The following is a 14551-nucleotide window of genomic DNA, read 5'->3' as shown; positions in this document are numbered from 1 at the left end:
GTAAAGAACATTGTTAAAAATAAATATAAACCAATGCCAATAAGATGTCAAAGTCATCATAAAACATGTTTAGCAGGTAGCAGTAGCTATTTAAAAAATTAGACTGGCATCCTAATTTATACCATTTAATCTCTCTCTATGCCTTTAACTAGTTTTGAAAAGACCCTACTTGGGCTATTATCACAACAAGCAGAGGGAGTATTAAATATTTTCAAAGAGAAGCTGATGGTTTGGCAAAAGAACAGATGAATATCCATTACCAGCAGAGGGACTACCCAGAGATGGTACTAGGAGAAGGGGGACAAAGAAAATAGTTTATCAACAAGCCAAGGCAAAGTAAAGGGTACATGACTGGATAAGAGGAAGAAAAGAGGGCTGAGGCTTATGAAGGGTAAGAGAGAGATCTAAATGAGAAGGCCCACTTTCCACTTGGTGTTGGAATCAAGAGATTTGGAAAGAAGCAAAAGGAAAAATAATTATTGCCATCTTCTATTTATTAGCTACATACAGTTTTACACACACTTTTAACATACACTATCCACTTCATTTAAACCTCAAAGAAGGCCTGTAAGAGATACGTAGGGCAAGTATCTTTCTAAGTAAAGGACTGATAAAATGGAGGCACACAAAAATGCTTTTAATTTTAAATTTTAAAAAATATATGTAATCTGCTCATGATCATGCACCTGCCTGATGACAAAGGTGGCACTAGAAATCAAGAGGAAAGTGAAGGGATGTCAGGACAATGGACTAATGGCCAAGGCCAGTGTAGTTCTCTACAGTTCTTGACTTCACATACCATTTGCTTTGACCCTCCTAACCTAGTCCAATGTACATTCCAACTTTCAGTTACTTTCACACTTTGGAAAATGCATCCCCCTCTTTTGGCAAGAAGAGAATATATTGTACAATACCCTCTGGAAGGTCAAATTTTCACTTAGAGTTCAGAAACCTATCCGTGTTCACATGCTACACATTTTCCAGGAAAAAATGAAGTATCAAAAAAGCTAATCTGGGAGGGATAAATTAGGAGTCTGGGATTAACATATGCATACTACTATATATAAAATAGATAATCAACAAGGACCTACTGTATAGCACAGGGAACTCTGCTCAATACTCTGTAATAACCTAAATGGGAAAAGAAGCTGAAAAAGAATGGATATATGTATATGTATAACTTGAATCACTCTGCTGTACACCTGAAACTAACATTGTAAATCAACTATACTCCAATATAAAATAAAAATTAAACATTTTTTAAAAGCTAATTTACTTTCATTAATAAATCCCATAATTTATTAATGAGGAACAAATAACCTTAAAACTTACCACAATTTTAGACATACAACATACCAATCTAATATAAAACTAAAAAGCTCCTTTTAGAAAAAAAATCCTTATTCACCTTTATTATTTGATTAATGGTTCAAGTATGATAGAAACTGCAGAAATGCTAATTAACACTGTGTAATTATTATATATACTTACAGCCTGAATCTTCAGAACTAGTAATCACCCTAAGGCTTTATATAAATTTTTAAGGAGAGGTCAAGTAGAAACTACAAGTTCAGTGAAAAGGTATGTTCACTCTAGTTGAAACATGTAACCAGATAAGAAATTAAAAAAAAAAAAAAAAGGAAGCAAAAAGAAGGTCAGGTATTAACAAACACCACTTGTACCGATAATATGGAATTAAATTTTATATCACATGAAAGAGATTCAGCAGCAACCCCCACCAAAACTTCACAGTGGTATAATATCTCTCCTAGGTAGATGATATATTGTTCCTGCTAACGCTTCAAAGTACTACTTAACTCCAACTACTGAAATATATTGCATTACACTGATGTTTTTGTCAAATGCTTTTTCAAAGTCTTCAAAATTGTCTATCAAGTTTATAGGACGTTTTCTTCATTATTAAGATATGATCTCATTAAGTGCCCTTTACACCAGTATCTAAATAACTTCTCTACAAACAATGACAATTTAATAAATGGCTAGATGCAGCGATTACTCTGAGGTAGGATAAGAAGTTACAACATAGTTCACTTATTTCCTTCAAGCACGGTACTAGCTCTTTTTCTCTTATATTACAATTTTTAAAATTGAGCTATAATTGACATATAATATTGTGTAAGTTTAAGGTGTACATGTTGACTGAATAGAGTTATAATATATTGTAAGACGATTACCACCATAGCATTAGCTCTTCCATTTATTTCCTTTGAAGACATAATGCTAACACCTCTCAATGGCAACTAATAATACAGAAATTAATCCCCAAAACAGTAAGAGATCCTACATGAACTATTCAGAGTATCTTCACAAGCTGAATAAAACTAGGATCAAAAACCAATCTAATAAGTTATCTTTTGGGCTTCAGAAAAGAATAATTTTCTTTCAATGTTTTATTTCAAAAAGGTCTCCAACTTGTAGATCATGGTGTACACAAATCTTACCTGAAGATTACTGTTTTCTTTCTGAGGTGTGGAAGGCTTCCCATGGAAGAATATTTCCCCCTCTCCTCTAGTGCTATATATCAGCAACCACATTTCCCTCCTCTCCCACAGTTTGACTTCTTTCATAGTTCACTGTAAACACCCTGGTGTTTATACACTTTTCACACACAGACAAAACCCCAAACATCTGCAATACCCTCTTCAAAAAGGGGGACAAAAACAGGGAGCCCAAGGTACACTAGAAAAAAACATTTAAAAGGATTTTAAAAACCTAATAGTGACATACTGATTAGGTAAAGAAAAAATATATAACCTTGATAGATCCCAAAAAAGGATTTTGATAAAATTCAAAATCCATTTCTCTCAAAGATATACAGTAAAAAAGAGGACCACAGGATTATGTTGTTGCTATAATTAAGTTCTATCAAAAATTAATAGCCATTATAATACTTAATGTTGTGACACCAGTATTCTCATTAACATTAAGGAACAAGCCAAGTATGTCCGCTAGCACTCACATTACTTAACATTGTTCTGAAGGTTCTAGACAGCACAGAGAACAAGAATAAGAAATTATGGCCTAAGTATTAGGATTATCATTATTCATATAATGATACATCTCAGACTCAAAATTGCCTATTTGGAAATACCAAGAAACCTACTAAAAAGCTATCAGAACCAATACGTGAATTTATGTACTAAGTAAATATTCAACAATAACTAGCTTTTAAATAAAACAATACATTTTTTAGAAAATACAACAGAAAAAAGATCTATTTACAATGGCAGTAATAATAATAAACAACACAAGAATCAATAAAAAATATGGAAACTTTGTAAGAAGAAACCTATTAAATTACTGAGGAACATGAAAGAGGATTTGAATAAATGGAGAAACATACAGTTCCTGAAATAAGGACATTAAATACTGTAAATAAGTTAATCCTCTCTAAGTTAATATACAAATTTTAAAGCAAGCTCATTTATTCCCAGAAAGATTTGGGGGAATAATGCAGGGGAATACGTCTTACTCCATGCAATTACTTTTTCAACATTTTCACTCTCCTCAATGCCCCGATTTCTTCTCTCACTCTCAGCAGACTTCTCTCACCTCCTATCTCACAGACTTAAGAGAATTCATCAGATCAGAACTTACCACCTCTCCAGTACCAATCATATACATGCATCCAATCCTTTTATTCCACTAAATAAAGAAGTTGTCCCTCCTAGCTACAATGAGTTAGTTAATGAAATTCACTATTGATTATTTTTCTCGTGTATATTTAATCTCTTCCTCCCAAGAAGATACCTGCCATCATCCTTTATACATGTTTAACACTCTCCCATTAAAGCAAACAAATAACTCTCATCTCAAATTTCCCTCCAGCTCAGCTGTATCTATTTCCAAAGCTACCCTTCTATAACTCACTATCTCCACTGCCTTACCTCTGCCTGGTCACAATCGGGCTTCTCCTCCCACCATTCACCAAAACAGCTCATGCTAAAGTCAACTTTATGTTTCTAATCCAAAAAGTATTTTTTTAGATTTCAACATAATTGACTTCTCAACATCTGTTCAGTACTGCTTACCATCTCCTTTTTTTTTTAATAAATTTTATTTTATTCACTTATTATTTTTGGCTGCATTGGGTCTTCGTTGCTGCGCGCAGGCTTTCTCTAGTTGAGTGGTGGCTACTCTTCATTGCAGTGCGCGGGCTTCTCATTGCAGTGGCTTCTCTTGTTGCGGAGTACGGGCTCTAGGCACGTGGGCCTCAGCAGTTGTGGCTCGCGGGCTCTAGAGCACAGGCTCCGTAGTTGTGGCACACAGGCCCAGTTGCCCCGCGGCATGTGGGATCTTCCCGGACCAGGACTCGAACCCATGTTCCCTGCATTGGCAGGTACATTCTTAACCACTGTGCCACCAGGGAAGTCCCTGTCCTTCTTTTTTGAAACTCCTCCCTTGGCTTCTCATACCCACCCCCCGTTCTGCCCCACATCTCTGGTACTATTTCCCCATGTCCTCTGCAGGTTCATTCTCTTCTATCCAGTATTAAAAGTTATAGTTCCTCAAGAATGGTAAGCCTTCAACACTCTCTTCTTTTTACTTGTTACATTTCCCCTAAACAATGTCAGCCTGCTTGTATGGCTCTAGTAACCACCAATATGCAGATGACTCATTTTCTTCTCTAGCCCAAACTTATCCTCTGAGCCTATATGCCCAATGCCTCTTCAGAATGTCTCAAAGGCATCTCAAACTCAAAAGCTTCAAAACTGAACTCATGATTGTCTCCATGTAGTCCTCCAATACTCCTTCCTTCAAAGCGAAGCAAAGCAAAACAAAACGCACCTAAATGCAGTCCTTTTTCAGTGTTTCCTCTATCTCAGTAATATTATCATTTACCTTGTCACTCAAACCAGAAACCAAGGAGTCATCCTTGACTTCTCCCTTTCTCTTAGCCCCTATTTCTAATCTATCACTTAGTCCTACAGATCCACCAATTTATCTCCATCCCCAGTGCCACCACTCTAGACTAACATACTATTTCTATCACTAACGCTTCAGCAATAGTAAGAGGTAACCTCTATGCATGACTCTGGTCTCCATTCAAGCTGTTCACCACTCTGAAGAGTGGCGTTTTCTAAACAGAAATATGGCCCTGTAAACTTTCTGCTTAAAAAGAGAATATCCTTAACATTAACATTACCTCAAAGGCCCTACACGGCTTGGTCCTTTTTTACCTCTCTAGCTTCATCTTGTACCCTGTTCTTCCCCATTCTATGTACTCTAGCAATTCCTCCTCCCTTTCAGTTTCTTAAGAAGAACTAGGCTCACACCTGCCAGTGGACTACTCCGAATGTTGTTTTCTCTGAACCTTTCACCTAACTGATTCCTTCTACCCTTCTCTCAGCTCTTAGCTCAGTCATTACTTCCTCAGGGAAGCCCTGCCTGACCTCTCTCTAGTGCAAAGTGGCCTTTAATATACTCTAAAATCACCACACACATCTTCTTTATATTACTTATAATACAGTTCACATTTTCGTGTGTGACTACCTGCCCCCTAGATCCTAAGCTCCAAAAGAGTCAGGACTTTTTTTTCTCACTATGGTACTGCCAGTCTTCAGCAGAGTGCATGGAATATAGCACACATTCTATAAATTTCAAATGAATTAGTGAATAGACATGAGCTCATATCATAAAACTGTAATAATCAAAACTATTCTGAAATTGTGCCGGAAAAAGAATGCTAGGCTAAGAAACAATACAGAAAAGTTCAGAACACACACACGATAAATCAAAGCAAATATATAATAATGGTGGCTTCAGAATTAGCATTTATTTAGTCAATGGTATTAGAACTGGCTATTTAAAAAATTAAATTTGTATTTCACACTACACATAAATTCACAATGGATTAAATATTTAAAGGTAAAACTAGAAACCTCAAAAGTCAAGAAAAAATATAAACAAATTATTTATGTAAGATTGGGAAGGGCAGACAGACTAAACTTGATGGAGGCTGACTGGAAAGACTATAAAGAAACAAAACTGTGCAACTAGAGATTATAATACTAAGTGAAGTAAGTCAGAAAGAGAAAGACAAATGCCATATGACATCACTTATATGTAGAATCTAATATATGACACAAATGAACCTATCTATGAAACAGAAACAGGTACGTAGAGAACAGACTGATCTGTTGCCAAGGGGGAGGGCAATGGAAGAGGGTAGGAGTGGGAGTTTGGAATTAGCAAATGCAAACTGGTATATATAGGATAAATAAACAACAAGGTCCTACTGGAACGTACAGGGAACTATATTCAATATCATGTGATAAACCATAATGGAAAAGAATATGAAAAATAATGTATATATATGTGTATATATATATATATGTAAAACTGAGTCACTTTGGTGTACCACAGTAATTAACACAACACTGTAATTCAACTATACTCAATAAAAAATAAATAAAAAAAAGAAAAACAAAACTGGTTAAGATTTGGCTCCATAATAATTTAAATCTTCTACACATTAAATAAAAATAAAGGGCAAGAGACTAGAAACAAACATTTGCCACATGTAAAAGAGGGTTAAATCAATATATAAAGAACTCATAAACAATAAAAACAGCAATACAGAAATAGATATTGATATGATTTTTAAATGTGAATAATCACAAACATAAACTATGTCCAACCTCAATAATAATAAGAGGAGTACAGGGGCTTCCCTGGTGGCGCAGCGGTTGAGAGTCAGCCTGCCGATGCGGAGGACACGGGTTCGTGCCCTGGTCTGGGAAGATCCCACATGCTGCGGAGCGGCTGGGCCCATGAGCCGTGGCCACTGAGCCTGTGTGTCCGGAGCCTCTGCTCCGCAACAGGAGAGGCCACAACAGTGAGAGGCCCACGTACCGCAAAAAAAACAATAATAATAATAATAAGAAGAAGAGGAGTACTAATTAAAACAATGTGGTACCACTATTTACCTATTAAAATTAGTAGAGATCTTAAAGAAAATAAAACTCAATGTTATCCGTTGACAGGCACGTGAATAAACACGAAGTCAGAGAATAAATCTGTACAACATCTTTTGGTAAGGCAATCTGCCAATGTACACAAAATTTCTTTAAATTCTGATGCTCTTTGACTCAGCAATTCCACTTCTGGGAATTTACTCTAAGGAAATTACCATGTATGTATGCAAAGTTAGAGCTACTAGGATGGTCTTCAAAATGTTCTTTGAAATAGTAATCAATCAACCAAATAAATGTTCAACAACAGGGAACATCATATTGGAATATGATGTAGCCATTTAAAATTATGCAGATGAACATGAAATGACATAGGAAGATGTTTATGAAAATTACTCAGTGAAAGTTATCAAGTTATAGAACACTGGGTAGGGCAAGATCCCATTTTTTTAAATGGGAACATGTTGAAAATTCATTGTGAGACAAAAATAAATCCTTTTGCAACTCATTTTATTTACACACAAGCTCAGGTAGCCATGGAGATTAACCATTCCTTATAATACAAAAATCTGGTAGAAACAAAATTTTACTTACTCTTCCAATTTCTGCAGTCCATGAAACAACAATGGTGTTTGGTACAGTTGTGGACAATCGGACAAGTGAGGTGATATTAATTGGTCGGCTGGGTCGCTTTGGTTCCACACCATTTTTAGTAGGTGGAAGATAACCCTAAGGATGAAATATAATTTATTTCTATTTATTACTTCCACAATCATTTCAACTTCCATTCCTTAAAAAAAAAAAACCTACAAACTACATATGAGAAAATGAGTATTTTCATTTAAAAGTAGAGAAGCAAATGTTTGTAAGAGTTTCCTGTATGTTTCTCTAAACAACCATACAGTCTCATAGTAAGCCTGAGAAAAATACTGGTGGCAGAACTTAAAAATCTCTAAAATTTAAGAATCAGGTTGAATTCATAAAGAGCTTGGATAAGTATATAAGGACTATTTTAAAGGTGAACAATAACAGCCCCCACTCCTCTGTTAAAGGCACAGCATTCTTCAAATCTCTATTCAACCAAAGCTTCCAGACTCACACGAATACATCTGAGGTTTTGTTGAAACAATCTCGTCTTCCCAAAATTCAGTAAAACACTAAAGCTACCACACCCAACTGCTAGACTATGTCTCCATAGCTAATGTCACAGCTGTTAATTGTACACAGTTGGTACAAGTGTTTCACTCAGTCACATGAATATATATCCAAAATAAAGATGTTTTCTTAACGAAAAATATGACTAACAACAGCTGTGATGACTTATTTGCTAGCTATGTTGGCAATGCATTTTTAAAAAAAATAGCTTTTGGGACTTACTGGAAGGCTGCAAGGTTTTGTATTCACTTTCACGCAAAGATTGGGTGGGAAGTGATCTTCTTGTGGACAACTGGTTTCTGATAAACAAAACCTAAACAATAAAGGACAAGTTTAATTACCTTTATTAAAGGATGACACCACATTAATATTTTTGTTCCATAGCTAATCTAAAAGATGGTCAAACTTAATAACAACAGCAAAAAACTACTAAACCTGAATAAATACATGAAATAGGTTCAAAATAAATAATTCTGTCAATGTAGAGTTTCAGTGGTCACAACTACCAATCTGTAGTTCTCTTCATAATATTTCCAGTCATTTGTTCAAGCATGTTTTGGGGGGGAGGAGGTGGGGAAGTGCTCTGTGGTTGAATAAATTTAAGAAATTTTGAATCAAAAAATTAAATTACGTTTCCTCCATATAGAACTTCTCAGAGCTAGGCTAACAATAACTGTAACTTTTTAAGAGGGAAATATAAATATATAGTAGTTCCCAAATTTATCTGTCTGTGAAACATTTTTTTGGTTCTCAGCAGACTATATTGAAAATGCTAGAAGTCCATCCCCAGGATCAAGCTCTGTCCACCAAGCCCAGGTACTCCATTATTCCCTGAAAACTGAAGATGCTGAATAATAACATTAATTGTATTATATCCACATGTGTTTAGAATACTATTTTAGAAACTCATGGAAACATTTATTTCTAAATTAAATGCGTTATCTTTTGGGAAAACCAAGGACAACTACATAATTTGTACATTCTCACTCCATTCTTACATAGATCAAGAAATAAATTATTAATTTGCTATTTAAGACAACTATTCTTGATTATTATACTTCCTTATTCCCAATATAGAGCTGAGGCTCATTCCACTTTACAGAATGTTCACAGCACCTTTGAGTTACATGTTAAGAAGAATGCTATCTCTGAATTCTGTGAAATGTTCATCATGCACAAACACCTTCTCTCAACATCTTGATCTGCCTGCCATGCAATCTGTGTGAGGGAGTGTCCACAAAATGGGACAATTTTCTATATAAAATTTTATGGGTACATATAAATATATGGTCATCTTTAAGCAGGGACAATCTGTAGCTTCCATTAGATTCTCAAAGGGGTTAGAGATCCATATAAAGGTTGAGAATTACTAATCTACAAAGATTTTCTCAAAATATACTTAACAAACAGATGTCAAAGCCCACAAGATCATCTCTAACCCCAGCAGAAGCTTCTATTACAGGCCAGTTCTTTACTTTGCAACAGTAAGAGGATGCCATAAAGCTTTAAATCAATTACTCCAATGCAGAGATAAATTAGAAGCGTGGACCTGGCTGCCTGAAGCTACAGAAAAGCAATAATTTATATGACAAGTTGACTCCTATTCAATTAAAAAGTGAAAATCTAAATCACCCTTACAAACCGAAGACAAAAAAAGATTTTAAAAATGGGGAACAAGAGCAGAAAGTTTCTGTATAGGAGTTCATGGGGGTGGGGAGGGAAAACAGATAAATGAAAACAGATTAGGAATCTAATAGAGAAAATATTGATCCTAATTCTGACCAAATTGTTTTCATGTTTTAGATAAAGACTTATAATTAGGATAGTGGAAGGTATACACTCCCAACTTAATACACTGGGATTGCTGTAGGGGGTGAGGAGGGGATGAAAACAATTTAGTAAAATACAAAGAACCACCTAACAATTACCAAATATAATACAAAATGGTTCTTTTTTCATCAAATTCTGGAGATAAATTTGATGGCTAAGCCATTTTTAACCGTCAAGATCCCCTTAGAACCTCTGAATTGATCTTAGAAAGAAAACCTTCCTTTGGAATGTGAACCATACCTCTTTGCTGCTTTAAAGAATGCATGCGTACGTTAATACTAAGGATAGTAACTAGATCCTTTGTTTTAGAGCTATGGTTTTCAAACTTTATTTTAGTCTTGGGATACTCTCCTCAAATGAACACTAACCCAGAAGTCAAACATGTAGAACAGATCAAAGCCACATTACTTTGGTTCAGAGTGTGTGTATATGTGTGTGTCAGGTGGGGGAATTGGGGGCGTTGGGGAAGAGAAGGTGGAATGGTAGCCAGAGGGTAGCCCCCAAACAGTGGATCCAAGCAACAGTCTGAAAACCACTGTTTTAAAGGACAAAGTCACATATCAGTATGAACAAAATGTAAACTACTGAGGCAGGGAAGTAAAAAATATTACAGCAATATACAATTAATTATGAAGGCACCATATTTTAGTCCTTTAATTTATTCAGTCATTATCATAGTCTGTCCCTGACAGAGGAAAAAGTACCTTTTACACAGAAACACCTTTGTCAGTGCCTTCCAAAACCAAGACCTCAACCTCTCCTCTGCTTTCTCAGTTTTCATCACACTATTTTTGAACCTAAATCAGAGTTTTTCACATTATTCCATGAAGCACTGAGCTGGTGCTTTCATCTCTTTTCTGATCTCCTAGTGTATTTATAATCTGTACATACAACTTAGTATCTGATTATTGAGATTGGGCTATCTGTTTGACTTATCCTTCCCACTTTATAGGGAAAACAGCTTGTTGAGGAAAACAACTGTCTTGTATTTCCTCTTCTATCCCTATTGCAACAAGAACAATGTGGGACACTTAGGTTTACACAAGGATAGTCACTGAGTAAAAACAACAGCATAAGATGGTTTATGTAAGCAACAAGAGAGAGACATATTAACATAAAAGATGTCTTAGATATTCTTAGAAGAAATGGGCTAAGAAACAATATGGGCAGTAGCATGTTGAAAATTTTTCGTTTTCCAAATTGTAAAATTTCGTCTTTACAAATCTATCAAGAGATGTCTCACATGGAATCTAAATTAGAGAGTATCTAAATTAATGGTTTAAAAATACAGGACAAAACAAATTAGACTATTTTGGTTCTTGTTAGTCCATGAGACACTGTAGACTTAACCTAAGTATTAGTTCTTTATCTACAGTAGTTTGCCACTCATGCAGATAAGGTCTTTGCTTTCATAAAACTTGGTACTTCTAAAGAGCTGACCACCATATTTAAACATATCATTAGCTGGAGCTTCTCAACCAACCAAGGGCAACCAAAATAGAGAAATATGGTTAAATATATGGCACATGACTTGGCTACATTAAAATCTAACTTTGATAGTAATTAGGATGTATCGTAACAGGAAAAGGTTTTCCCTCACCCAAACATCTAAACCTAATACTTTCAATATACTTACTGAAAATCAGGTAGATTTTTTAAATCTTTAAGAAATATTAACTTTTAAACTTTGGATATATACTGTAGCAACACTGTACCTTAACTGGACCTGCACTGTGAAGTCACATTTGGTCCCAGAAATATCCCTAGAAAAGACAGAGTAAGAACTACAGTTATTTTAAAGATATACAGAGGAAAGCTGATTCAAAGACACTGTTACTCCAGAAAGTATTTCAGATTTATCAGAAATATTAACAGTTATTAGGGTAACTAACACTATAATAGTATTTTCAATACTAATATTTGCATGACAATAATACTCATCCAATACACTGTTTTTAAAAGTCACTTATTATAGACAAAACTGGATTCAAAGGTCAAGCTGCAAGTTACACTCGAAGACAACTTACATGGAACTACTGATTTGCTGCACTTGTTGTGGTGTCAATGCAAATGCAAAACAGGTTTCTCGAAAGCGCTGGCTGTTGTCTGATGCTAAAGAAGAAAAGAATTATATTTTTAATTACCTTCAAATTCATCAATATAGAACACAACAGCAAACAAAACAAAAAAACCCAACCATTCACACACCTTTAAATTAACTAGGACAGATTCTAGAGTTTAGATAACAACTCAGTTAAGACACTGAAAAATAAGATATGTGCCAATATCTAATCATATAGATGTCTGCATCTAAAAAGCACACTTGTATAAAAACATGCTCATATTAATTTTATTTAAAATAATATAAACCCATTTAAAGATACATGGCTTCTGAGCTAAGTAACAAACATATACATACACCTTGAGATCTGCACAGGTGAGATGACAGTTGGACTTGAAGGCAAATTAAGAATTTTATCATCTCCCATCTAACTATACCATGCCAAGTTTTATACAATAAATATCATATACAGTTTCTCCTATGCTTAGATGAAATGACATCAAAATGTGCCTGTGGTCACTATCTCAAAGGAGGAAAGGAGTTACAAGAAGGGAAGGAAGGGAATAGAGAGAAGGAAGGGAGGGAAGTGGAGGCAGGGAGAGAGAAAAGAGCAAGAGAACAGGCAGGGAAGCACAGGTCAGTGAAGACCAGGGATTCCTACAGGGCGCTGCCGTGAGCAACAATATTTCTGTTGGCTTTTAATACACGTTATGTCTATTTTTAAAATCAGTGGTCAATATCCCTCTTGTTCACTAATATTTCCTCAGTGCTTGGCACAAAGAAGCACTGAATGACTGTTTGCTGAATGAACAAAAGACTGAAAATTAAGAAATACCAAACTTAATTATTTAAACTGTCCTTTTCCAGGATAATTTTCTAGAACAAATGGATCACTGAAAGTTATTACCAAGGAACTCCTAGCCTGTGGGCCACTTAAACTGGTGCAGAAAAAGGAGCTGAACCCATCTCTAAAAGGGTTCAAACAAAGTATAAATGGAAGAAGTGAAAGGAAGGTTGAACTCTATCTAGATCAATGGTCTGCAAACGCATTTGATTATTTGTACCTTTCAGCAAAATAATTTAGCATATACCATGTATATGTTATGTATGTTAAACTATTATATTGATATTGTATATGCTATAAAACACACCAAAAATAGAAGTTAAAAATGTTAAGATTTGACATAAAATTTTAGATATTTTTGTGAATTCGATTTTATGGAAAATCTCAACTTTAGAAACTTCTGTTTTACAGGTAGATATTTTTTCCTTTATCCCTATGGATTGTCTTGTGTACTCCCTGAGATGCATACCCCCAACATCGGAGGTCACTGTTTCGGATGATCTGCCTGCAAGCAACACTTCCTCCAAAATTACCACCAAAGACAAATGTCAAAAAGCTGTACAAATGTATCACTATGAGAAAGAAATGCAAAAGAACACTGTTGATCTACAATTTCATGTCAATATAGGAGTATCTTTTAAAGTCTACATTTGCTTTTCTGCTTTCTGTGATCTGGGAAGGTTTTTTCTTAAAAACTCTATCCCCAAGAAACAGTTACTGACCAGAAAGTTATCTTAATCATGAAATATCAACGTGGCAAAAGGCAGATAACCAAGGACCAGAATGTAGAAAAGCAAACAGTTTCCTCTGTCAGGCAATGAAAGTAACTTCTTTTGCTTCTTAGAGGATATGTCTCTATAAAGATTTTAGTCCAGTAGGCTTATCCTGATTTAGATTTCTGGCTACATTCTAAAACAGTGCTATTGATAAAATAATTTCCCAAGTACCCAAATTAATATTATTCTCTGGGGAAAATTTCACATTCATTTTAGAATACATGAGTACAGTAAGTTTTGGACACACACACACGCAGATTTAGATAGAGAAGATATGACTAAAATAACAAGGCTGTTTCTTGAGCCACACATAGAAATCAGGTTTATTACTTAATAGTAACCCCTTTTTACATCCTCTTGTGTATAAATGCTCATGGGGTTATTACTGTTTACCTGGAAAAGCATCTTTCGTACTATTTGATTTTCAGGTTTAATTTTGCTGTGAATGCCAGTGAAATTATAGTTTTGGTCTTAGATAAGACTATTTAAAAACTTTTCTAAAAGTTAATTAAGCTATCATTATCCCTTTCAGAAAAGTTCAGGCCAAACAGAATCATGGAATCTTCATACTGAAAAATGAGTCTTACAAGTCATCCAAAACAATGACCTCCGATGTTGGGGGTATGCATCTCAGTGGGTACACAAGACAATCCATAGGGTTAAAGGAAAAAATATCTACCTGTAAAATAGAAGTTTCTAAAGTTGAGATTTTCCATAAAATCGAATTCACAAAAATATCTAAAATTCTATGTCAAATCTTAACTTTTTTAACTTCTATTTTTGGTGTGTTTTATAGCATATACAATATCAATATAATTGTTTAACATATATAACATACACGTGGTATATGCTAAATTATTTTGCTGAAAGGTACAAATAATCAAATGAGCTTGCAGACCATTGATCTAGATAGAGTTCAACCTTCCTTTCAATTCTTCCATTTATACTT

The 14551-nt window shown here is 34.9% G+C and overlaps 1 protein-coding gene across 2 annotated transcripts in view; it reads right to left on the bottom strand.

Moving 5' to 3' along the window:
- Positions 1–14551, bottom strand: part of PIAS1 (protein inhibitor of activated STAT 1) — a 117604-nt gene that overhangs the window by 33638 nt on the left and 69415 nt on the right. For both annotated transcript variants that reach the window (XM_029236349.1, XM_029236351.1), the window contains exons 3-6: positions 11948–12032; positions 11636–11683; positions 8313–8403; positions 7530–7664 (exon numbers count right to left, since the gene is read on the bottom strand). In XM_029236349.1, the coding sequence (XP_029092182.1) occupies positions 7530–7664; positions 8313–8403; positions 11636–11683; positions 11948–12032 (359 nt within the window). The remainder of the gene's footprint in view (positions 1–7529; positions 7665–8312; positions 8404–11635; positions 11684–11947; positions 12033–14551) is intronic.

This window comes from Monodon monoceros, unplaced genomic scaffold (assembly GCF_005190385.1).
Source record: "Monodon monoceros isolate NGI ecotype Baffin Bay Population unplaced genomic scaffold, NGI_Narwhal_1 Super_Scaffold_21, whole genome shotgun sequence".
NCBI lineage: Eukaryota > Metazoa > Chordata > Mammalia > Artiodactyla > Monodontidae > Monodon > Monodon monoceros.
This window is presented reverse-complemented; position numbering and strand designations above follow the sequence as displayed.